Raw genomic sequence first — 27,485 nt, forward strand, 5'->3', positions numbered from 1 at the left:
CCAGGACCAGGACGATGACTTTTCTGTTGCATATGAGCACATCACTTTGGGCAGCTTGTCTCCCACAAGTGTCTGGTTAGGACACTGTGCTAGACCCGAGTGCAGTGCCTTCTCCCAGAAATTGTTGAAAGGAGGTTGGAGGAACTTCCTCCTACTTGAAGAATTCATTTGCCTCCGCAGGCAATACCCAACCTACTTATGGACATAACTGAGTAGCAACACAGCTTTCCACCCCAAATTTCAGGGCAAGGTGAGGAAAATGGCATTATCCCAGAGTATGATTCATCCTACAACCAGATGGGGCAAGGGGGGTGTTGGTCTGCATTCTACCTGTCTTAACTTGATGATTCTAGAACAATACTCATTCATACTGATAAAGACACACACACACAACATGAAAAGCAAACCTTTTCCCCTTTCAGATTCATTCTGTCTGGCTCTATTTTCTCCACCTTCTCCTCCTCACTGTCATTGGCAGACCTCTCTTCTAACCATTTCACTGAGCACTCGGGTAGCAGGGTCACAGTCTTCCTTCATATAGCCAACCTAGCAATTTTCATGTACATAGGAAATAGACATCCATTTTACTGAACTGCTCTCTGACTCTTGGATATCTCTAGTTATTTGACTCCTCCTTGTATTCAGAATCTGTGTTCCCCTTCCTGACCACGCTGTCTCCCTCAGAATCTGGAGTTGTTGGCTGACTGGAGGAAGGTCCAATGATCCAGGCCCTTTTCTTAAGTATTTGCCACACTGAAAGGCATCTCTATCCACCAATTTATCTTCTCCATTGGATTAAGAATGCCTGATGTGCTCATAGATGGTGACTTCTAAGATAGACAGATAGATAAGTCACATGGGTGCTCATGAGTGTCTGCTGAATCCAACTGAATGTCAGAAGCTCTGTTCCATCCAGGGCCATCTTACCTTCCTTTAGAAAACACATAGACTTTTGTTTGTTCACTTGTTAAGTTTGAAGACCTCATTGGGATTGCAAAGAGTTTAAGATAAAACAGACATTTGGAAATGGATGTCAGCCTTGATTTTGGAGCTAAAGTAAGTGGTCTGTTCTCGCTTGCTCTTTCTCCTGTCATTTATTCATATAATCCACATATCCTTCAAATAGGAAGGATGCAAAATGCATTCCTTAGAGATAGTACTTGGAATAAACCTTGACTAACTGGCCAGTACTGCTTTCTGCAGAAGTGAGATTGACCACAGAGCCACAGAGAAGGCAATGATCCATTTACCAACTACTTCTTTGATTGTATTTATGCAGAAATGCAAAGATAAGACTGTGGTCAGCTCCAAAGCATATGGATCATGAGAGATTTGAAAAGCAAGAGGTGGGTATTTGTGCCTGAGGTCTACAACAAGCAGGCTGGAAAGGACCTTAAAAGTCTAATTGCTATTCTTTTTCGCTGGAATAGAGAGAATTCTTTTGTGGGTGAGTTTTGCCTCCACCAAATTCTCTTGGGAGCATTTCTCTTCAACTTTGTAGAGGACTGGGTGTATTAAGCCTTTGCAGAAGTAGTTTTTAGTCTAGAGAGCAGTCCTTTGAGCCAGAGTAAAGGAAGCTCAAGGAACTGCCTCAAGGCTTGAAGCAGCATCCCAGGGAAGAACTAGTTCCCCATCCTCCCCTTGTGCCTGCAGCTGCATCCTCAGCACCAGGAGAACTTAGGAAGCTTGGAAAGGGGAGAAGAGACAGAGTTGTCCTTTATGCCATGAAGGACTGTCATAGGCTCTCTACACCAAATCTCTTCAAGTTCCTTGCCTCTTCTCGGTTTTTCCATCACTCCTACACCAGACTATTATGCTATTTCCCAAACCATTTACTCAAGTTTCCAGGTGGCTCATCTCCAATATACCCTAAAGATTTCTTCCATAAATACTACCCAGAGTGCAACCATCACTGTGTCCCCTCTGCTTTAGTGGTTCCCTTGCAACTAAAGCAGAAAATTCCCTGGCGAGGCATTTACGTGTTTTCATAATATGGCTCTACTTATTCAATAAAGAAATGTAAGAAAATTAAAATGATATGAAAGCACATAAAATTCAAAGGGGAAGTTCCCATCTACCCCTTCTCCCTGAAGCAATCATCCCAACAATTTCCCAATCATTTCCCTACCCTGATTTATTCTGACTTCCCAAACATCTTTGTTAAAAACAAGACGACAGGCCCCAAATGGAGTCACTTACGCTAAATCCCACATTGCCAAATGGGGACTTAACTTAATTACAGTTTTGGCTCTCAGAAATGGAATCTTAAAACAGTCAATCAAGAATCTCCTGATCAGCACTGGCGAGGCAATCTGCTTGAGAGATGCCTGCTATGCCCCAGAGGAAAGTGACAGTGCCACAACCAACCTGCTTTTTTGCCAAGATAATGTCCTTGTTCCTGCTCCTGTCTGCCTGCAAGAGTCCTTCATTTTGCACAGCTCCTCAGAGCTCCTTGCTATCTGCTGGACTGGATGCTGCTCGATTAATGAATTGTTGAGTAAAGCAAATAAGATCTTTCAAGCATACCCAGTCAAAAAAAATTTTTTAAACACTTCTCCAGGCCCCAGCTAAACAAATACCCCTGCCAACTCTACATATTTTCCCCTTGCTTTCCTGTTCTCAAGCCTTTGGTCATATTAATCTTAAAATCTGGAATGTCATACAATGCTCTCCTTCCATCTTCCAATGGCCAAACTCTATCAATCCTTTGAAACCTAATGTCCATGTTACTTGCTCTACAATGTTTTTTTCTGATCTACTTATTAAAACCCTTCCTTCTCTTTTGAGCTCCTATGGCATTTCCTGTAGCTCCTGCGTATAACACTTGTTATCAGCCTCTCCCAGAATGTACCCTGGGCCCTTCCATGCATATATGGAGGAATCAACAAATTCACACTGAGTGAGTAAGAGTCCAGAGTCTGGACCCTTCAGGCTGTGGCTTTGGCTTTCAGGTCACCTTTAAAATGCCAATGACATCACCTGTGGTGAGTGGGTTCCCTTAGCATCTCAGTTAAAGGATGTGGTGAGGTATGAGGGGCTTCTGGAATACTGACTGCTTCCAGGTGACTATTTGGAATGTGCAGTCAGAGAACTAAAACAGAAAAAAACCCACAACGAAATAACAAGAACAACAAAAAAAAAAAAAAAAAAAAAAAAAAAAAAAAAAAAAAAACCCCGAACTATAAAACTCCTGCTGTTTTAAAGAGGACAATATGAATGATTCTTTGCAAATTGTAGAGCTGACCAAGCACTTATTATTTCTGTGAAATTGAAAGAAGCATTTAACCTCTAAAATAATAATAAAAGAGCCCGGAGCCCCTAACCTCCCTCTGTCCTGGTGGGCTGCTCGTGCAATGACTATGGGGGACTCTTTGGTAAACCATGGTGGGTGTCATTTTCAGCACAAAGTGGGGGTGAAGGGAAGAAGGGGGAAGGTTATTGAGAGGAGGCAGTTGTACCTCAGTCTCAAAGTGGGAAGTGGTCAAATTTACTTGCTTTCTGCATTAAACAGGAATGGTTAATAGAATCTCACGACACTTGCAGAAGGCAGTAATACGTTCCAAACAACACGCTTATTAATTTCTTATATTTGGTTGGCTTACATAAATAAGCCTCTTGTATACAAAATAGTGCATGAAGAAAAGCTTAATCAGCTCCTAGGAGCTTAAACATTGCAATAAACTAACCCATTACCTGTTGTTTGGCAGCACTGATTCATTCACAGCCATTTTCATCCTATCTGTAGTTGTGCCAAAAACTAAAATCAATCCCCCATCAACCCCTCCTCCAAATACTTAGATCATTATCAACCCATTTGTGAGCCTATTCCTATTTAAAGTCATTGCTAGAACTATATCCAATGACAGTTAAAACAACTCAAAAACACTTTCAACTCTAAGGCTTTTCTCCAAAACCCTTTTACCTCATTTGTACTTGGACTTTGCAAACAATTTCCATTATTTTTTCAGTGATTTTCTATTCAAGTGAACTTAATTCAGCCTCCAAACAAAACTAGAGTCTGTCTTGATAGCAGTATCAAGGGGCAAAAACTTACTGAAAAGGTTGACTATAATTCTGAGTAAGGAGAGAGGTTATGCATGAGATGTTGTGGAGAAGGAGAATTATGAGAAGGGAGATGGTGTAGGCAAGAAAAAACAGAAATAGGAAAGATCTGGCTTATAGCAAGGACCTGGATGGTGATATCTGAGCCCATTTCTGCACAGGCACAAAGGTGTGTGTCTTTGGAAAAGGGCAGTCAAGAGAATTCCTTCCATTGTGAGCATGGGGTTCTAATAGGGAACTGATTGTGACCTGTCATTTCAGAAGAGACACCAGCGCTGTGTTCTCTACAGCCAACGATGCCAGCTGTTGTTGGGCAGGGAAGGCATTGCTCCTTGCTTCCATGAAGAGCCCCACCAGACACCCAGACACCTGGGACCAGTCCTCACCCTTCCCCTGTATCCAATTAGTCCCCAAGCCCTGCTTGCACTGCCTCCTAGAGTGTTTCTGATACTCCACCTCTTTCTCATCATCCCCATCCTTTGACCTGGGTACTGGACCACGTTGGCCTCCTAAAGGGTTGTCTAACCTTTGTGTCCTCTGCCAAGTGGTTCTACACATGTCACTCGACCTGCCTTCCCAGCCCCTGACTCCCCAGATCCCACCATGCCCGGCCTTTTCACTTCATAACAAGCTCCTTTCCACCTCAAGGGCCTTGAAGGCTGGGCAAGTGATTCCCTCCACTTGTGACATTCCACACTGCCACCCACATGTCCCTTTGGGATCTTTTTGAACTTAACTTGAGCTAGAGTCTCCCTGGTATGTGGTCCCTCAGTCATACAGAGGTATACTTTTTAAAAAATTTTAATTTTTATTGGAGTATGGTTGATTTATAGTGTTGCGTCAATTTCCGCTGTATAGCATAGTGACCCAGCCTCACACTATCTTCCACCATGGTCTATCCCAAGAGATTTGGTATAGTTCCCTATGCTGTACAGGAGGGCCTCATTGCTTTTGTAATTAGATGTTCAAGGCTCTCTTCCCTGCCAGCATGTCAGTTCTCTGAGGTCAGGGACTGTGTCTGTCTATGCATGTCCTCATCTGTAATACTGGAGAAAACAAGAACTTATAGAACAAGGATTAGATGAGTTCATTCCAAGTAGCAGACTCTGAATAGTACCTGGTACATATAAGGACTATGGAAGCGTTAGTCATATGATAATAATTGGCACAGTGTCTAGAACAAAGTGTGTACCAAATACGTATACGCTGAATGAATAAAGGAACTAAAAAATGATGGTTGAGCTAATGAATTCACCAATCCAGAGGGCCTCTTTCTTTTCCAACCAGCTGTTACCCAGAAGAGAGAACAGGAATGAAAAACAATCACAGGAATGATTGCTTTTCCCCACCTATGGCGCCATGATCAATGGCAAAAATGGCATTGCTGTGTTCTGGGGTTTTGAACGTATCCCACTGTGCTACTAAAGAAATATTCTCAGCAAGGAGGTTTGGAATTAAGAAATGAGGGGATACAACATCACGAAATACACCTCCAGGCGTCAATCTTGTCTTTATTAACTAAAAGGTGTCCTTCTTTTTTTTTGTCTTTTTTTTTGCCATTTCTTGGGCCGCTCCCGCGGCATATGGAGGTTCCCAGGCTAGGGGTCTGACTGGAGCTGTAGCTGCCAGCCTACGCCAGAGCCACAGCAATGCAGGATCCAAGCCGTGTCTGCAACCCACACCACAGCTCACGGCAACGCCAGATCGTTAACCCACTGAGCAAGGGTAGGGATCGAACCCGCAACCTCATGGTTCCTAGTCAGATTTGTTAACCACTGGGCCATGACGGGAACTCCAAGGTGTCCTTCTTAATGAGCACCATACTCTTTAATTATTCCCAAGCTAAATCCTTTAGAAAACCATCCATGTCAGCTTGCCCATCCCAATGAATGCTGACACAGAAGATATCAACCTGTATGGCCCAAAGGGCAGTTCTTCATCCCTTTGTTGGAGTACATTCCATACCTCTGATTCCACTGTCTTCATGAGAAATCCATCGGTCACAAAACTATACGTCACGGTCTGCTTGTTGAATAGAAAGGGAAACGTACACAAACCATGCCAGGCTTCTCGCATGGTCATGTAGCTGTGGAAGAGGGAGTGCTGACACACCAATTAAGAGCCACACAAGGGGAAGTCCTCCGGGTTAGCCCAGCCCTGCCACATCCTATTATCTGACAAAACTGCTTTTTTATTGTCCTTTAAGGCAGACTGCGATGTATTTTAAGATTATTTTGCTGCAGGTAGCTCATTTAGATTTAGAAATAAACACAGTCTCATCACATTATTAATGCAACATCTGTCCTCATTCTTGCCCTCCTGTATCAGAGGAAGGCTTTCGTTCCTTTCTCTGTAGTTAACTGTTGCCCTGGACACATCTACTGCAGCCTCTGAACTCTGTGACAATCCATGCTTTGTGCTTTCAGTTCAGTCATCAATTTTAGAAACTGGCATTTAAGAGACTTGATAGGTATCAAATTAATTCTAAGCAATAAATTTTTACAGGCTTCGTCCTTGCACACTTAAAACTAAAGGATGTTAACACTGAACTAATGCAACATTGTAAGTCAACTCTACTCCAATAAAATTTTAAAAAATAAATAAAGGATGCTACACTGAATTCCATTATGGAGAATTAATTCTTTGAAGGACGGATACGCTTTATTGGGGTTTGTTGTTATTCCTGCTGCAGCTGCTTCTACTAAAACTTCAAAACCTTAAGAAACGTCAGTAATATTATAAATGATAAGCTTCACGATGGTGAATATGATAAAGTCGTAATCATGTTCGTGTTTGTTCACTTTTCCGATGGATACCCATCCATCTAACATTTGATAGTCAGTGTTTCCTATTTAAAGTTATCTAGTTTATGTGTAGAAATATAGAACTGACCTGTTTTTCGGTGGAGCCAGCCGGATCTGTACTGAGAAGGGCAGGAGTCCTGGGTGGCCTGAGTGGGGGCTGAGGGCAAGGTTCTCGGACCGTCCGGGTTCCCAGGCGGGAAGGGTGAGCCCCAGGATCGCCTCAGTTCACCCCTGTCCATGCTGGAGAAGCGCAGAGCATCCTGAGCTTTCTTCTTTTCCTTCTTTAACATATTTACCAAAATATCTAAAACTTGACTTAAGGATGCTAGATTACAATTACAATCATGCTAGATTATAATGGTCAACACACTCATTTTCAAGTGGATTAACAGTCCCGATAATATTTGCTACCTGTGCAGCACACGATGACTGAAGGAAGACTTCACCCTCCTGAGGTCACAGGTGCCCTTACGGACAGTACAGGAGGCTACTGGTCTTTCAGCGGGGTGCCATTGCCATCATATGGAAAATTAGCAAATCCAAGGTCTTTCAAATCTCCTGGGGTCAGCCAATTCAGGCTTCACTTTTATGGTTTATAAAGGGTTTATAGAAAGGAAACTGAACACTGAATGGTGGCAGATGATGGAGCTACATCTCCGTCTGGGACTAAATAAGACTTCAGTGCAGGAAGCCACCCCGGAGGCAGCAGGAGGTCAGGGAGGGAGAAGGCCAGACCCTGCCCAGCTGCCAGAGCAGCCAAGTCCATGCTGGTGGCTGGAGCAGCCGCCCCCCCGCCATCCAACACATGCTTATCTAGTGTACCTTCAAATGGGGCTTCAAGTCACTTTCTAAAAAAAGTCTCCCATCTTTGGTCCTTCTAATTTCACTGAAAAGAGGTGGATCATTAGTAATGATAGATCATTTTTAAAATGCAACTTTTGGAGTTCCCTGGTGGCCTAGTGGTTAGGATCCAGTGTTGTCACTGCTGTGGCTTGGGTCATTGCAGTTGGCATAGGTTTGATCTCTGGCCCAGGAACCTCCACATGCTATGGGTGTGGTAAAAACACACACAAATTTTGTGAGCCATTAAGATCCATCAGGAGCACTGATGATGGTGATAAAATCACTCCATTCTACCTGCTCTTCTACTGTCCTTTTGGAGTCAAGATGCCGAGAACTCTAAGGGGTTCTGCCATCATGAAGAGAAGACTATACTCCCTCTTGAGAGTCTAAGAACTCTACACGTCTACATGCATGTGCAGTCAGATGAATTCAAGGCCTTCATCTCCCTCCCCCCAAAGCCCCCGAGATGGCTTCATTAAGACGGGAGCCTGAGGAAACAGGAAACAGGCAGATGACATGGGAGAGAAGTCCGCCACTCAGAAAGGAGGAGAGGGAACACGGAGAACAGGTGCCCTCCTCAGCTTTGACCCCAACTTTTTGGTGATGTCTGGAAGCACAATTAGTTTTTCTCTCACAAGCCTTCATCGTTTGCCTCAAAAAAGCTTGTATTTCCCATAGGCATTCACAACATAGGTGGCCTCTGGGCTTTGGCTCTGCCCCGCGCCTCCACTCCACTTCGTGTGGAGATGGCTATCAAGCCGGTCTTACACTTTGACTGTCTCCAGCTGCCATGGCAACGTCCTTCCCTCCACTCAGGCAGCGATACTGACTGGAGCTTGTACCATGTGCCAGGCAGTGTGGTATTCCAGGCACAGAGACAGGAAGATGAAAAGACAGGTGGGTTTCTTACTCTCATGAAGCAGATGTCCCACTGGAGAAAGATGGACCACACACACACACACACACACACACACGGGAAAGGCTTTTTAAAAAGTGAGATTTAAGCTGACATCTGGACAACAAGAAGAAGCAGGCACAGGGAGGGTATCTGAGCAGAGGACGTGGTGGGTGAGGAAGCCCTAAGGAAAGATGGTCTTGGGCAGTGGCTCCCAGACAGGGGTGATTTCACCACACAGGGGCACATGGCTGGGTCGGGAGATGTTTTGGGTTTTCATACTGGAGTGGCAGACAGCTGCCTTTTCTGGCATCCAGTAGGCCAAGACCAGAGACACTGCTAAACATCCTACTCTGCGCAGGATGGCCCCCGTGTCCCAGGGCTGGGGTTGAGAAGCCGCATGTTAGCAGGATGACAGACAGGTGGGAGACAGAGGTGGGAGACATGAGGTCAGGGACCGTGATCACGTGGGGCCCTCGTAAACTGGAGGAAGGATCTTGAATGTTACTCTAAGCGTAACGGGAAGGCCCTGGAGGACTGTAACCAGAGGAACACCGGGCTCTGACTCCCACTGCATAAAGCCCACAATGCAGAGCTATCTTCTCTGCTGCTTTCTTTTTTCTCAGCTGTCCTTTGTCTCCACTCCCCTTCCCACCCCATTTCACGTGGGCTGCCTCGCATGTCAAGTGCTACATGACTCTTGACTAAATGACTCAATGACCTGTTATGTGTAAGGTGTAGGGTGAAGGGGTGTCTGAACTTTATTCAAACTGATACTGTCACTGAAATGACACCCTTTTCTCTTCCTTTCTCAGAAGGACATGCAGTGCCGCTTGCTGTCATTTTGTTTGCAGTACTATCTTGGGTCAAGCTCAAGCATCATCGCTTTCTCTCCTAGTCTATGCCTTATCTTGCTCATTCCCCCTGTCACTGTCTTGGTTCTACCAAAAAAGACACGAACATAGTCTCTGTTCTGGCTATGCGACGCTCTAAAATTTTAGGAGCCTTTCTTGGTTGTGAGCCTTTGGTGAGCATCAGCTTGTGATGCGTACACCTGAGATGCCCTTTCTCCTTCTTCTAAGGCTACTCACTGTCTATGGAGTCCTGTCTTCCACTATGCAACCCTCTACAGCGCTTGCAGCACTTGCCATTTGGCATCTGACCTGCTTTGCTCGGCACTGGCAAGAACCAACTTCACTGAGCGGCTGCAGAGATAATGGCTGAAGGGCCAGGACATGAGCCTGGGTTTGAACTCTAAGTTCAGTGCTCTTTTCAACTTGCCTCCTACACACCCCCACTGCAAACGTGAGACTCAGGAGGGGGCCCTGCCGGAGTCATTCACAGTCAGTAAAGAATCTGGCGTGGCCGCGCGTGGACGGCGTACCTGGATTTCCCGGGGGAGGATGATGTATGACTCCCACTCCCTTTTAAAATAAACACATATGAACGGGCCTGGACTGTTCCCTCTCTGTCATATCTCCTTTCACCCTTCCTGTATGCACAGACACGCATAAGCCCAGAAGGGGATTAAGGAGCTGGTAGGAGTATTTGGGGGAGAAGATCCTAAACTAGGATCCAGGCCAGGAAAAGAAGCAGAGCTCAGCCTGGGGCTCGGGCCAGGACTGAGGGCGAGGCTGGGACCATCTCTGGAGATGGACAGCATAGGAGAGAGGAGAAAGAATGCAGGGGTGACAGCGCTGGGGGCAGTGCTCAGAGACAAGGGCTTGTGTGGGTGTAATTCGCAGTCGGATCTACTGTTACTGGACGGATAATAAAGCAGCTCAAGCCCACTCGAATCAGACATTCAGGGTCTGCTAATACTCAACTCAAATGAGAGACTGAAGTTAATCAGGCAGAGTGCCTACCTCGTATTTGGTTTGGTTTTACCTCTTCATTACTGGATTGCCTTCATGTAGGCTATTTTTAATGTGTTTTGCACAATAGCTGAAGCTAAAATGCCTTTTAGAGATTCTTAAGAAATGAACAAAAATATTTGTTCATAAAGAACTGACCAGAATAATCCCTTGTGCATGTTTAAAGCCTGAAAATGTAATGCAAATGCCAAATCTTTTGCAAGAAGCTTGAGAGATAAAATAAGAAACAATACTGAAGAAATATCGGGGACACCCATGGGCTCCTTAGAAGTAACCACCGCATCTGTAAGAGAGGCGGCTCCGGTGGTTTCAGCACCCAGCGGACACTGCCTCCTAGAACCCTGAGGAGTCTATCCTCAACCCTCATCCACACTCACTTCCAAATTTGGGAACATTTGCAAGTGGAACTCAAAGCAGCAGATCTGGCTTTTAAATAAAAAGTTACATTTAAATCAATCTCTGCTCTTCATAAGCTAAATACCATTTGTCATTTCTCAGCCATCATTTGAGTTTCACCCACACACCAGCCACAAATTCTGGGCCATGGTGAGGCTGTGGTCAGCCCAGTGTCTGGTCAGCTAGCTAAAGATAACCAGCTAACTTATGGCTGGGGACTAAAACAGAACTACTCTACTACTGTAGAGTAGCTACAAAATATATTTTTTAAAAATGTAATATTAAGAGATAGTGAAAAAAGCTCGTACTTTTAAATAAACTGAAATATGCACCCCCCTACCCCCAGTGATAGTAACTATATCCGGCTAAAAATAAGGTAATTCTTTTTTTCTTTTCTAGCTATTTTTTCCTTTCTTTTTTTTTTCTTTTTATGGCCACACCCATGGTATACGGGAGTACCCAGGTTGAATCAGAGCTGCAGCTGCCATAGCAATACCAGATTTGAGCAGCATCTGTGACCTACACCACAGCAATGCAGGATCCAAGCCGCGTCTGCGACCCACACCACAGCTCATGGCAACACCGGATCCTTAACCCATTGAGTGAGGCCAGGGACTGAACCACAACCTCACGGACGCTATGTCAGGTTCTTGACCTGCTGAGCCACAGTGGGAACTCCTCTAGCTACTCTGTTTTTTATTTGTTGCTACCATGTGTTTGCTGAAGGGATATTTTACTTCTAAATGGAAAGAAGCAACAGGAGCTGGAAGCTGGGTGGGGAACTCGGTGTGGCTGGGGGAAGACACCTAAGTGTCTCCTGGTTCAGGCCAGCAGAAGATGTTTCTAATCACGTCAGAAAGGATACTGATCTCATTGTCCCTCTGCTGTAGAATATCTCGAAGCTTTTTATATTCTTCCTCTTTTAATGGTTCTCGGCAGTCTTGACCTTTGACTTCGGAGGAGGCTCTGCTCATCCCATGGATCTTCTGGTCATTCAATAGGTTCTATAGGAGGAAACAAGAGCTTAGCATCCACAGCTCTACGCCAAGTGTCTTTGTTGCTCTGATTCTTTTTGCCTTTGACAATTCCTTGCACAAATCAGGTATGCGAGTCCTCCTCTGACTCGGTCTCTGCAATGAAGTTGCCTTTGCTTGCATCTATGTCCTCCTCCTCTTCCTCCTGGTCTTCTTTCCATCCTCACTCCCCTCCCCCTTATCCTAGCTCTCTTTCCCTAAAATGGGACATTTCTGCTCAAACATTATCTCCTCTTGAACTTCTTCCCCTTTCTTCACAAGCCCATATCCCTGAGTCACATTTTTTTAAAAAACACTCGTCGTGTGTTATAATTATTCTGTACATATCTGTTTTCTCTCTGACTTACTTGTTCAACTTTGCCATCCCTGCCCCGGGCCCAGAGCAGACATAACAATTTTTTTTTTTCTTTTTAGGGCCAAACCTGCAGCATACGGAGGTTCCCAGGCTAGGGGTCCAATCGGAGCTGCAGGTGCTGGCCGTGGCCACAGCCATAGCCATGCCAGATCCGAGCCACGTCTGCAAACTACACCACAGCTCATGGCAATGCCCGATCCTTAACCCACTGAGCGAGGCCAGGGATCGAACTTGCATCCTCATGAACCTGCGTCTAGTCAGATTCATTTCCGCTGCACCACAATGGGAACTCCTCCCAACAAATGTTTACTCTCTTAATGAAGTGTGCCAAATTGCAAGTCAAATAGAAGTAGAAGTTAATGATATTCCCTCCATGTCATCATGAAAATAAAACTTAATGCCAAAGCTGCTGGGAAACAAAGTGAAGGACATAATTCTTTTGATGGAGCTTGGAAATCAGTGGGTTTAGAACAGAGAACTACTCTGTGCAGAAGGTAGGGATTCCTGGCAAAAGGTTTAGAAGTCCATAGTCTGAGCTTATTCCTTGTCCTCTGAAGAAATTCAGTGATCCTCTCAGCATAGGTTCCAGATCATCTGCTCTGGGCCTGCGAAGCTGGGTCCTAAACCTTTCAAGGTCGACTAGGAAAGCTTTACTGCAGTTTGAACACAGCAGACAACGGCTTCTACTAGTGGAAATGTTTAAATTTACCTTTAAATAATGGAAACAGTGATGAATTTTACGCATATCAGTGCCAACCTCCAATTTACTCTCTGGATCCTGGTCTTCCAAAAAGGATGTTATTAGTTTTTCCAGCCTAAAAATACATAATGTATGAGAATCAACTGTGAGCTTGAGACTTTAGAAATTCTAATGGCATTACTTGGTTGGTTAACATTTGAAGTACAGGGTATTGTTCACATTTTCTTATAGAAAAGATGGTTACCTAATTTGATGACAAACATTAAGGGAGAAGAAACATCAACAAGTGAAATCTAGAAACGATGCAATTATTTGATTGATTTCCAACAGATCTTCACAAGCAGCTTTCCACGCAAGTATCATGTGATTTTTACAAAACATGCATTCCAGCCAAGCTGACTTTCTATGCCCTAGCGTCTAGCTGCAACGTTGCTAGAGAATATAATGAAAACTTTTTTAAAAAATTTGTTTCATTCCAAATTCATGCTACTCAACCTGAGCTGGGACCTGAGGTTCCCAACACTCTTAATCATTCCTGGTTGACATCTATTCTTCACAGTGGCTATTCCAAATCCACCCACAGCCCCCGAGCCTACCAGTACTCTTTCCCTATCCATCAATAATGCAGTTCCTCACTAGACTGAGAAAGTCCAAGTTGCTACGAGGCGGGCTCCTCCGCATGCCTTTTCCTTCACCCCGCAGTGCCTCTGTCTCACCACTCAGGCCGTCTTCCTTCTTTAAGCGTTTTGGATAACATCCTTCCTCCTTTGCACAGCCAACCTCTCCCCCAGGCTCTCCTTGGGCTTCTGCCAGGGGTGCCTGATTAATTACCTCCTTATCACTTCTCCTGACTGACTATCCCCTGTGCTTACAATGATTTTCATGTTTTTATTAAAAAAAAAAAAAACAGAGAAAAGTAGGAAACAAATGGCTCCCTTTGGAGGGAAGCCCCAGCCCTCTATGAAGTCCTGGTTCAGTGTGTGGCCTCATGTGTTGCTTCCGCTGTCCACACAGCATTCTACAGTCAGCACGCCACCTTAGGTCCACCACGAGTTTAGGAGCCTATCAAGGCAATTCTTGATTCTTTTTCATTCTTATGGTCCCTCTCCCCCACCCTGTATCCAGAGCATCAATAGAGAATCAATGGAGTTTATTCCCTCTATGTTGAGATGGGACTCTTGGTAAGGAAGGCTGTCAGTAGCTATGATGCTAAGTATCAGCACACTGCAGCAGCATGTCTTTCTCATTCTGTCATGGAAATATTTGCACACTCTCAGCATCACTTTTTGGCCATGCCTGTGGCATTCGGAAGAACCAGGGATCAAACCTTCGCCATAGCAGTGACAACATCTGATCCTCAACCTACTGAGCCACCATGGAACTCCCCAGCATCATTATAAACAGTACATGTTTTCTTTCCATTATTACTCTCAGCCCACTCTCATAAGGTGTAATGATTTCCTTCTACAGCAGCTCTGGATTTCATTTTTCTCTCTCCCTACAATCTGTGACCCGTAACAGTTGATGCTTACAAGGGTGAGACAATTTATATTGCAATTTTAAAGGAGCTTCTTCAGGTGAGGGATTCTTATTTGCATTATTTGCTGATTGACATAATGTTTCTTCGTAGAATAGAACTTCAAAGCATCAGACCCACAGAAGATTAGTTTCTGATACAAAAAGTTTTAATTTTTTTACATGAAATATTATAAAACAGGTGTTTATGAAAAGGATTCCAAACACACCTGTGACTAAAGTAAACACTCCTCTCTTCCTCCCCTGACACCATTCTCATCTTCTTTATTCATTCTCAATACTTTGGGGAATTCACTGTTAACAGCGGAAATATGTTATAATTTTAACGAAGCAGACACCTATATTCTTATGTGCATTTGTAGATTTTGTTTGTTTATACAAAAATGAGAGCACACACTGAACAGAGTTCTGTACTATTATTTTTCTGTGTAAACAATTTATCACAAATAATCTTCCATGCCGGTACCTACATAATAGAGCTATTTCATTTTAATGGCTATGTAATATTATATAGTTTGGGTGTACTGAGCCTCTCATAATGGATATTGAGGCAAGATGGAGTTCCCATTGCAGTTCAGCAGGTTAAGAACCCGACTAGTACACAAGAGGTTTCAGGTTTGATACCTGACCTTGCTCAGTGGGTTAAGGATCCACCAGCTGAGGCATAGGTTGCAGATGTGGCTCAGATGTGGCGTCACTGTGGCTGTGGTGTAGGCCGGCAACTGCAGCTCTGATTCGAGCCCTAGCCTGGCAACTTCCATATGCCACAGGTGCGGCTGTGCAAGTAAAAAAGTTATTGAGGCAACATACTCATAGTTGCTGCATCGCTCTGTAACCCACAAGGATGCCTGGATTTATAACTGTCAGTTAATGAGGTTTCAAAAAAATAATGCCCTCTCCTTGTATTTTCCCTGAGTACTTAACCAAAATTCTGGAATTTTGAGAATTATCTTTAGTTCTAGGATATACCCATTTTCTGGAGTCAAAGCAGTTTTGGTTTTCGGTGTTCATAAAATTTTAAACAGACAGTATTAGGTTAGAAGTAATGATTAATCAATTCATTTGTCTTGCTTTTTCTTTAGGAAAAAAAATTCTGTACAGTTTGATCGTAAATATTCTAGTAAATGTTCCATGAAGGAGGGCCGAAGCGGACTCCTAGTTCATCAGAAAGCATTGTAAGATAACAAGCCTGTCGAGTGGCCAGTGATTGCTCGCAGGTCACTCAGTCTCACTGGACTTTGGATGTTCCATTAAGGCTCTTGTCCTGCACAATAACAGTACAGGATACAAGGAGGACCGGGGATGTGATCCAAAGACATGGTGAAGAACTCCTGCTTAAGTGAAAGAACTGGACCGCTTTACCCCTCTGAGGCTTGGTAAGGCTGGTGTGAAAGGAAGAATGAAGATCAGGCTTTGGACATGCAATTTTTTTCTCAGTGCTTGAGGCGACGGAGCTCTTTAGATAAGGAAAAAATGCCTGGTCTTTCCTTCATACATTAAATGATTTATTGTTGAATTTATTTTCTTATCAACCAAGGACTTGGCCTAATAATTAAAATGCAGAAAAATGCCTAATTCAGATGTTTCCGATGTGCTCCTCTGGTAGTTAAGGGTGAATGATTGACCCCAAATTCTCTGCGTGTTATCTCCCAAAATAGTTCCCAGTTCATACCTAGTCACTGCTCCCACTGAGGGGTCTCCCAGCTGCCAGAACACTGCTGGTCAGTGAAGAACTGTTTGCAGAAAAGCCTCTCTTAGGAGGTCAAGTGAATACGATTAACGTCTGTTTTTTAGAAAAAGCCCAGGGAAACAAGAAACTTTATTCTCTACTTTGACTAAGAAGGAAAGGAGAAAGGGACTCCTACTGGGGAGGGAAAAACAAGTGTGTTCCATTCAGTTGTGGTTCACACAGACAGGGAGGATTGGTAGATCATCTATGCGTGTCTGAACACATAACGTGGCTGGTAGGAAACCGGTGGATGTCTGGTGACTACACTTTTTGTCACCAACGTGATGCTAGGGAGGTCCTTCTGACAGCCCAGAGCCCAGTTCAGCAATTCTATCGTGCCATGTATTTTGATACCTGACCACACCAGGTATGAGAATTGACTGCACTTGCTAATATGTGCCTTACCCCCTCGAGACCACTGTGCGCCTCCATGTTTGCCCCCAGTATTTCTTGGCAAAAAATAAAGTTTCATCTGCAGCCATATTTTTTTTGTGGAAATTTAGGTTTCATAGTGTGAATTAAAAGGCAAAACAAGTTAATTATCCTTAGCAATCGCTGATATTGGGCAAGCACTAAATGCTGGATATTCTTCTGTGCCCTTGGAATACATCATCTCCTTAATCTGCACTGAGTGGGCTCAGTCCTATCACTGTCCTCATATCATAGGCAAAGGAATGGAGGTACAGAAGGCCATGTATCTTGCCCAAGGTCATACAGCTAGCACACAGCAGAACTTAGATTCAAACTCCAGGAGGCTGACTTTAGAACCCATGTTTTAAGCACTATCCTGACCATACTACATCATAAGCCTCTATGGGACCCAAAATTTACCATCTATAAAATGTGCAAAGTAATATCATCTCTAAACTCTTTAAGTTCTGTGAAATAAGGTAGGTAATATGAGGAACAAAGAGAGAGTATTATTCTCTGGTCCAGTATTGCCTTGCTATTCAAAGTGTGAATAGCAGGTCAACCTCATAGGCTCACCTGGGAGCCTTTTAGAACTGTGTCATTGCAGACCCCAGCCAGACCTGCTGAATCTGCATTTAAGCAACATTCCCTGGTGATCTGTGTGTGCACTCATGTTTAAGAAGCATTACAACAAGGCAACCTGTTGCTGAATGTTGAGCCAATAATATTTACACATCTTTTCAGCTTGGAAACCAAATAAAGAAGTAATCTGGGAGTTCCCATTGTGGCTCAGAGATTAACGAATCTGACTAGGAACCATGAGGTTGAGGGTTCGATCCCTGGCCTTCCTCAGTGGTTAGGGATCTGACGTTGCTGTGGCTGTGGTGTAGGTCGGCAGCTATAGCTCCGATTAGACCCGTAGCCTGAAAACCTCCATGTGTCATGGGTGTGGCCCTAAAAAGACAAAAACAAAAAACCAACAAAATAAGAAGTAACCTGAAATCTCATTATGTGAAAGAGTAAACCACATCCCTTGATGGTCAGCTATGTCCTGGCCACTGTGCTAGTGACCTTACATGATTTCTTTTTTAAGTGGGAAAAAAATTTGAAGGAATATCATCATCTGGTTCTCTTTGTAACTGCCTTCCCCTAGTTATCTCATTATTAATTTTATTGAACATCCATTATGTGTCAGACACTCTCACATGGATTTTGTTATTTATCTCTACCATAAGCCTTAAAATTATTTTTCCTCTTTCATAGATGAGGACAAGAATGCTCACAGAAATTAAGTTACTCGCACCTTTTTACCGAGTTAGGAAACTGAAACACTGGGATGTAAAAACAGAGTTTTTTAAATCGGGAACCCCTACTCTTTCCATACATATCACAAAGCTTCTCAATCAACTTGGAGAAGTGTCCCCATTTGCCATAATCCCTAATACATTAAATTTGTATTTTCAATTCAGAAATTTCAGACTTTCTTTTTTTGGCTGTATTCACAGCATGTGGAAGTTCCTGGGCCAGGGACCAAATCTGCTCCACAGGAGTAACTTGAGCCACGGCAGTGACAACGTCGGATCCTTAATCCTCCAAGTTACCAGGGAGCTCCCCCTACAGATTTTAAAAACTAAGTAAAGATGCAAATAACAAGGGCAACGAGATCATCAAACAAACTTTGTGTCTTTCATTTCAAAGAAAAGGATTTTTTTTTTTTTTTTTTTTTTTTTGCTATTTCTTGGGCCGCTCCTGCGGCCTATGGAGGTTCCCAGGCTAGGGGTCTAATCGGAGCCATAGCCACCAGCCTACGCCAGAGCCACAGCAATGCAGGATCCGAGCTGCGTCTGCAACCTACACCACAGCTCACGGCAACGCCGGATCGTTAACCCACTGAGCAAGGGCAGGGACCGAACCCGCAACCTCATGGTTCCTAGTCAGATTCGTTGACCACTGCGCCACGACGGGAACTCCAAGAAAAGCATTTTTAACAAGGTGCAACAATGGGGGTTCTTGAGACCCAATGGAGGGGGGCATAGGAAAGCCTTGTTTTGACTTTGTTAACATGACAAGCTTCTTTTACGGGTATGACCTTTAAAACCCAATGTTGGGAAAGCACAGCATTTATAAAAGGACAGTTCAGGTAAGAAGAATAAATTTACAATTTATGATTAACTACAATCCACAAGGGCATGAAAAACCGAAGGCCGAGATTGTGTCAAGAGGCCTACAACCAAAGGAAACTACACAGACATTTTGGGGGGGGTCATTAGTTTTCATGTTTGGTTTTTTGTTAGATTCGCTGAAAGAAACTAGTCTCCATTGGCTTAAAGGTGGTTACCTCAAGATTTTTTTTTTCTTTTGGAATTCTCTGATCTACAACAAGTTTTATGCACATTTATACGCTCCCCAAACCCTAACCAGTAAGTGAAAGACATGGACCCTATGTGCAAGGAACTGAGTTCAATGTCAGCCACTCTGCTGGAATGAGTCTTTTTAAGAACAGGAGGGGACCAGAAAGTTCCTGGTTTGAGTGATACAGAGGAAATTCTTAGGAAGAGTTTACATTCAAGATTTATCTCAGTAATACAAATATCCTTTACCACCCTCAAAACACAGTTACATGGCAACTCAAATGCAGAGTTGCACAACTGCTTGGTGCTTTCAGATGAGACAGGATGTGCTCAGGGTGGTATGGCCGTAGGCAATACTTTCAGTGTTTTGAAATAGCAAATGCAAAAAATCCAAATCAAAATCCAGACTGGTTTGCCTCTTTAACAGTGAAAATATAGCCTATTTCTAGAAAAATACATTTGTGGCCATGTACTTCAGTTCATGGAGTTTTAAAAAACCATTTTGAAATAATTTTAAAATGACAACTTTTAAGACACTAAAACAACTCTTTTAAAATGCAATGATGAAGGGTTTTGAAAAATTATAAAAATTTATTTTGGTTTGTCAATCCATATTTTCACATATCCAGTTTATTAAAAGCATATATATCTTTTATTTTTTTACATGGCTGAACCTTGGCATATGGAAGTTTCCCAACCAGGGACTGAATCCAAGCTGCAGCTGTGACCTCTGCAGCAGCTGCAGCAATGCCAGATCCTTTAACCCACTGCACTGGGCTGGGGAGCAAACCCGTACCTCTGCACTGATCCGAGCCACTGCAGTCTGGCTCTTAACCCACCATGCCAAAGTGGGACTCTAAGGCTTATATGTCTTGATATAGGACCAAACATTTAACTTCAGTAAATACAGAACAGTTCAGTGGTTTAGAACAAATGTAAATAAATATAAACAAGAGATGAAAATAATATAATCAATCCCTAGATATCAATGACTGCCTCTTTAAATTCCATGGGATCTTTTGAATCCCTTGTTTGCTGTAGACAAATGCTCAGTTATTTGTTTTAATGCAAACATGAATGCCTATCTCCATAAATCTGTAATAAACAAGGAACTGACTTACAGGAAAGAGAATGGTGGTGTGGTAGAAGGGGGCAGAGGAGATAGGGAGCAGGATAGCTGGCGGCAGGAAAATGTACAAGAAGGTCACGTCCAGGAAGGGAGTAATGACAGGAGAGAAAGGGTAGGAAAGGTTTCGGAACAGCACGGCCGAGATCACAACCAAATAAACAGCTGCTATCTTTGCGTGGTGGAATTTCAATTCTTTCTTTCTTTTTTTTTTTTTTTGCTCTGTGCATAATCACTTTTCCACAATGCATATGCATTGTCCATAAAATGAAAAATTACTGACCCCCTTGCTGTACAGTGGGAAAATAAAAAAAAATAAAAAAAATAAAAAAAAAAATAAAATGAAAAATTATAAAACTACTATAATTCTCAAAGCAAAATTTTAAAAAATAAAAATTTAAAACTTAGTTTTCGACATTTCAAGTTACCTTCCTTGAGGTTGCTGCCATGAGAGAGAGAGAGAGACATTATTTGATATTAGGTCCCTGAAATGAAATCCACAGTTAAGCCCCAAAGCTTTTCCCCTGTTGCTTCCAGACGGATTTGATTTGTTGATATGATCTAATTACTTATTTTATGGTGCTGATTATAGCGGTTGGTGGCTATTCCTGCATTTGTTTATCCATCCTTTGAGCAAGCAATCGGGAACCAGGTGTTAGACATTGCTGTAATTTATTATTTCCATAAGTACACATTTTCACACTGCGGGTTTTCTGTAAGTGGCATACACCATATAAAACTGTAATTAGAACAAACATTTGTTTCAGGACATCTTTAAAAATATACAGCTCCATGTATATGCAAACGTTTCCCCGGGAAAAGGTGATGGGGGAAGTAAGAGAGAAATGCAAGTGTTTCTGTGTGATATGACAAAGGGTCTCATTCCTTCTTTCGAAAGAATTCCCCCGGAGGTCATGAAACCCAACGTGCAAAGAGCATTAACATTGTGAAAGCATCAAACAGCGGGAAGAATGAAACCGTGTGTGATACTTTCACACTCAAGACTTTCTAATTTAGAATCAAGCGCTCAGACTTCTGATGAAAACTCTGTTGAGGCCAGAAGAATCCAGTGCATCCAGGGAATGGAACACCCATTCAGGCCTCGTCCTTTTTCTGTTATCTGGTTTGGATATTCATGCATTTGGTCTATTAGAACCCAAAGCACTTAAACTTGAGGAGAATAAAATAATCATTAAAGTAACAGAAACAGCCCTAAGACGGAGACAGGTCTTTTTAATCATATTAGATAACTGTGTCTGAAGAACTCAAATGCTTCCATAAACTATCCAAGGATAATTAACACAAGCTGTAGACCATGCTTTTAGTTTTGGTTTTAATATCTTCAAAATGTGGTGTCAGGACCCAAAACACTTTGTACCGAAGTGGAGAAACCTCATCTGTAGTGAATTATATCTCATGAATGATTTCAGAGATCTGATTTCTTATAAAATAAGGGGGAGAGCATTCGCCATTAATGACCCTATGGAATATTTAATCCACAAAGCTTAGGTTATTGCTTCTCGGCCAGCTGTTAGTAGACGCTGGGGAGAGGATGCCTAGATTCCAAGAGATGTGAATTCAGGACCATGTTAGCAGATAATTTTTTTTTTTTACCATTGCCTGATTACTTGGGCCTCTCCTCTTCAGGTGGTGTGAATGAACCATTTGGTAAAGACCGACCAAGTACAAGATGTTTCTCAATTCTTTATCCACTGAGACATTTTTAGAAAAGAACTATAATGGGGGCTTAAATTGGTCACTGTGCAAGGACAGATTCTAAGAAAATAAGGAACAAAAATCAAGCATGTGCCAACTCCTTCATTCTGACATTTACTCAGTGAGCAGAGTGTGTACTGCCTGCCACGACCCAGGTGCTGGATAATTACAGCTCCGGAAGACACACACAAGTCTATTCCCGGCAAATCCTCCTGGATGTCAATCTTAAAAAATCTTTGAGGCAGTGTTCAATGGCCAATTTTTTTTAAAGACGAAAACGCACATATCAATTAGTTGGTTTTAAGGCAAAACTCTTTGTGGAAATTATGCAAATGAAAATAAGGACCCTGATCATACAACACAAAAGTGAAACAGGGTTACAAATATTGCATCAGACACATACGAAAAAGATTATTTGTTGTACAGATGCTATTAAATGCAGCTGGATGTTCCGCATTTTTTATTTGCTGAACCTGGCCACCCTAAGCTGCAAGCCGTGGAGCCTGCAGGCACTCCAGCTTCGAGCTGGCCTTTGGGTGAGCTCTGGGGCCCGTGGTCCCTGCCGAGGTGGGGGTGTTCGCTGACAACTGCTGTTGGTTAATAACCCGCTGCCTGGTAGGAAAGACAGAGAGGCCCAGCACCACTGCTCTTTTCCAAGAGGATGAAATGCTCTGCAAACATTGCCCACAGCACCTCTAGGTTTCCCTGCTAATAATAATAATAATACACCACATTTTCAATTGATTTTAAGGCTGAAAATTCAGAGAGCAATAAAACTGTTTAGGGCCCTTTGGGAGCCAGAATTGGTGCAGGCTGATTTTCCCAGGGAAAAAAAAAAGTCCAAAGTAGTAGAAACCTTTTCTAAGTCACATCACTTCTCTGGGTCTGTTTACGAATCTATAAAATAAGAAAACCAGACTGCGGCTTTGCTCGTATCGATCTTTCCTGCCTCTGAAACATTCTCATTCGGCTCCATTTTTCTTAATTCACGGGCCTGCTAAAAGTCATCCCCTACCTTCCCACTCAAAAGTAATGTCTGCTCCTCCAATTATCCCATCACTCCTCTCGTGTTAGGTATCACTTTTTACCTTATAGACATTCATGTACGCATCCTGTCTCCCTAACAAGACCAAAGCTCTCTCAAGCCAGAATCTATCCTTCGTTCTTCTTGGTAATCCCCTCCCTGCCAGCCCAGCGCCAAGCACTTGGTTTTGCTCAGTGCCCCTGCTGTGAGCTGAGGAGTCACCTTTTTGTGCGCCTCTAACGAAGGCAGACTTTTTAGGGTCATTCTGCTGAAGTCATTGCCTGAGCATTTTCTGATTCAAGTCAGACCCTGTAAAATGCCTTTGTACAGATCTGAGCGATAGCAAACAGGAGCAGAAATCTCTAAAGCAATGAAAATCCTATAGCATGCACTTCGGACTATTGTGGTGGAAGTCTCTGCATTTTAAAAAAGGCTGATGGCACTTACGGACTGAGTAGATAAGTTGCCTTTACAACAAAAAGATGCATCAGCGTTCGAACCACAAAGCATGGCCAGCATGGGTGCAGAGGGGCAGCTCATGTGAGTCAGAAGACAAGGCAACCTGCTGTAGAGCACAGAGAACTATATCCAATCTCTTGTGATAGATCATCATGATGGAAGATAATATGAGAAAAAAAAAGAATGGATAAATATCTATGACTGGGTCACTTTGCTGTACAGCAGAAATTGGCGCAACATCAACTATAATAATTTTTTTTTTTTAATTTTAGAGTTTTCTTGTGGGGAGGAGGGGATATAAGGCAGAACCTTATTTCCCCGGGAAAGAAGGGAGACTAAGCCAGAATCAGAAGGAGCCCTGCACTAGAAGAGGACGGACGGCTAAAACTAGACCTCCACAGTAAGCTATTACAAACCCACATATTATCTGCACAGAATATTTATGAAAGTTTAAGTCATAGGTTTTTTTTTTTTTTTTTTTTTTTAGGAAAAGAACACTGAGAAAGCTAAAACATAAATTTTGAAGTCAAACTTTTAAGAAACAAATACTGTGCAACCTTTGGTTTCCTAACTCATGAAGAAACCTGATACTCTGGAGGTTCAAAGCCCCACTCAGCCCCGAAGAAGGAGGTGCCTAGCAGATGGGGAGGTGCCTGGGGAGGACAGGGACAGGGCAGGGGTCACCCAGGGGACTCCAGTGGGGGAGGTCGGTCACGAGGCGATCCTGGGCTTTCCCCCAGCCATCCGAGTTGGGTGGCATGTTCAATGGAGAACCGGTTTCTATGAAATCAGCCATTCTGAATCAAACAAAAAAATCTCATGCAGTTCTGCTCTTTGTCTTTGGCTGATAACAATGAAGACTAAGAAATGAAAAGTTAGTCATTTGACCCCAACGGTGGCTAATGAGGATAATTAGGATCTGTCCGTGTGTTTCTCAGTAACCACCTCATAGGTTAGTGGCCCCATGATTGCTGAACTGTGAGGAATTTAATTATTGGCATGAACTCTTGAGTTTTATCAGCTGTGGTCACTTCTACATAAACTGTCTCATATTAAAACAAGCACTGGTTAATATACTTCTAACACATGAAAAATGAGCCAACCGCAGTGGGTGGATATTTACTTTATGGCCCTGGTCTCTGTTTTACTTCAGAGGCCAATTACTTAGGTTGGAAAGGGGGACACATTTCCTACTATAGGAGACATCTAAGTCCTTCCTTGTCTCTTAGCAGACCTTCCAGATAGACCATTTCTAGACGGCGTAGCTAGAGTGAATCAGCACCACTGAGGAAAACCCAGAATTCCAGATAGATCATCAAACAATGAACAATATAGCAAATTCTAGCTAATTCTAGAACACTGCTTGCATTTTGCCCTGTGAACGCCTTAGAACCAGGATTCAGGTTTACGTCACCACTGCAGACCTCACCATCTTTGTGGCTCAAGGGTCACAAGAGAGCAGCTCTGGAGACAGGCAAAACAGGATTCAAATTCTGACTCTGATGCTCATCTTGCTAAGCTGAATGTTATATGCCTCAGGAAGTTATTGTGGAATTTTTATTAGACTACATACACAAAAAGTGTAATGCAATGCCTACTGGCCAATGCTCAATAAACGACACTGAAAAAATAGTCAGAATTATTACTATATGCTTGTGGAGTGATTTGATGATAACGTATGGAAAATATTATGAGAGTACATTTTATTTTTGCATCTTGAAATATTTTTAAATACTTTTATTTTGTCTGGTCATAGAGTGATGTGTATTTAATGCAAAAGGAAATAAAGAGTAACAAAGATTATTCCAATCCTGGAACCCAGAGATAACACTGAAACTTCAATGTTTATCCTTCCAGATTTGTTTGTAAGCATATGAGGGTATAAGCATATACATATAAATGCATGTTTTGGTTACAAAAGTAACAACATATAGAGTTTGGAATTGTTCTCAGGTAAATGACTGTATCATGACCCAGCCCCCTATTGTAATAGCTGTTGTGATAAATCTTTATACATCCATCTTTGAACATTTGTCCTTAAGGACAAATTTCTCGAAGTTAAATTGCTGAGCCAAAATCCCTGCCCATTTAAAAGTTTGCACACATACTCCACAGGGGGCTGTCCAGCAAGAGGAATAAGCTAAGAATTGCCCATGGGATTTGTCCCAGGCATCAGGACCAGTCCCCCCCGCCCCCCGCCACTGGTCCTGTCTCCTCTTCCTGCCGTGTGGGACCCCATCCATGCCCTCACTGACACAGTACCACCTTTTCAGGCCTGGCAAAAAACTGAATTTCCTTTTAATGTACATTTTTCTGATAATTGGCAACTTCTTCCTTTCTTGATGGTTGCTCTCTTCCACCCAACTCGGAAGACTTATAGCTACCAGACCGGGAACATAAAAGTGGGATGCAGAAAGAGGAGGAAACTTGTAGCTGCAAATTCCAATGAGGGGTTTCCGATTAAGCAGAAGAGTAAATACACGGTAAAGTACTCTGCTCAGCACATGCCAGTTGACTGACTCGAAGGCAAACTGAGAAAAGAAGCAGTTGAAAAGCACTAAGAGTAGGAGGTGGACTTATGAACAAGAAGGGCAAATCTGATTTCTCCAGTAAATGGAAAAAATTGTGTACCAGGCCCTAGTTACCTTGACCTTAATGGTGACCTGTTTTTGAGGCTGTGGGGAAAGTCAGGAGTGTGCTCAGCCAGTGACACACACAGAGGGAAGCACTAGGGAAACTGGGCCGGGGATGGAGTGAGAATGCGGACTCCTCTGAGGAACAATCCCAGGCTTGGGTCATCACTGGGCTCAGCCCCTTCGCGTTAGGTGGCTAGAACCAGGACAGGCTGTTTGCCAGGCCAAACGGGACAGACCAAGAGCCTGGCCTTGGTCTGTCTCAGGGGATGTTTGTCTTCTAAGGATGTGAAGGTCACAATAAAGCAGAGCCTTGGTAAGAACGCCCAGGATGCCAGACAAGAAGGGCTCTGGTTGCTCAGGAGAGGGTCCCTTGAAGGAGGAAACAGGAGCCGCCTCCAAGAGGCATCTTATATTTTATCTGGTGACTTTGCAGGGAGTTGGGTGTGTACTGTGAAGTTAAATTTACATGTTATTTAGGAGATAATTCTCCATCGTGTTATGACACGCTAGAATGTTCTGTTGAACTACTGTTTTTTGATAGGTGTAAAATTAAAAAGAGGATATATCCTAATGTTTAGCGGAACACCCAAATAATTATAGTCTCATAGCCCCATAAATGAGACGAACTATCCTTGTTCTATTTTGGGGCATTATTAACTTTATTGGCATTAAGATGTCCAAAATGGCGTTTCCTTAAACAAAAACATTTGAGTTCTCACTGTGGCTCAGTGAGTTAAGAACCTGACACAGTATCTGAGAAGATATGGATTTGACCCCCGGCCTCGCTCAGTGGGTTAAAGATTTAGCGTCACCGTGAGCTGTGGGGTAGGTCGCAGACACACCTCAGATCCCTAGTTGCTGTGGCTGTGGTGAAGACCAGCAGCTACAGCTCTGATTCAACTCCTAGCCTGGGAACTTCCATATGCTGTACGTGTGGCCTTAAAAAGAAAAAAAAAAAATCTTTGAAATTTCTCACCAGTTCTCAGATCTTTATTTGGATGTCAGGGGTAGGTTTTCCATGTTTTACAAAGAAGGTAACTGAAAAATAAAAGCCAAGTGTCTATTTCTAGATTCTAGCAATTTGGTAGCAGTTCTGAGAGTCCTCAAGTTTGCTTCAATATAGGATCTGGATAATTCTTGAAGCAGGCCACTTTGGGGCATTTTATTAAAAAACAAAACAAAACGACTTGCTCTACAGTTGTTCAGTACTGCCCTTGTGAATTGCCATTGGTCCTGGCCTGAGTGGGAAACTCAAGTCTTCTGAGTGCAAGTCCGGTGCTCTCTCTCTCTGCAGAGCTAGAAGGTCTGTGCTGGGGCCGACTGCTCTCAGGCTCCCACCAGGTACAACCTCTCCCAGTACCTGATGGTTTTTAATCTCCACATTAGAGGCATGGAAGACTCGGTTTCACCTGAGGTATAATTTACTGACATGATTTAAATTTATATGCAAATATTAGATATCTCAATGCTTATTAACCACCCCCCCAAAAAACCCCCACATAATCTATACAGACAGCTATTTGGGTGATTAATT

At 43.0% G+C, this 27,485-nt stretch overlaps 1 protein-coding gene across 1 annotated transcript in view; it reads right to left on the reverse strand.

The window, feature by feature from the left end:
* Positions 1 to 27,485, reverse strand: part of KIF6 (kinesin family member 6) — a 355,709-nt gene that overhangs the window by 166,877 nt on the left and 161,347 nt on the right. Inside the window, 3 exon segments of the mRNA XM_003128378.6 lie at positions 6,955 to 7,170; positions 11,740 to 11,878; positions 12,973 to 13,078. Of these exon segments, the coding sequence (XP_003128426.4) occupies positions 6,955 to 7,170; positions 11,740 to 11,878; positions 12,973 to 13,078 (461 nt within the window).

This window comes from Sus scrofa, chromosome 7, assembly GCF_000003025.6.
Source record: "Sus scrofa isolate TJ Tabasco breed Duroc chromosome 7, Sscrofa11.1, whole genome shotgun sequence".
Classification (NCBI taxonomy): Eukaryota; Metazoa; Chordata; class Mammalia; order Artiodactyla; family Suidae; genus Sus; species Sus scrofa.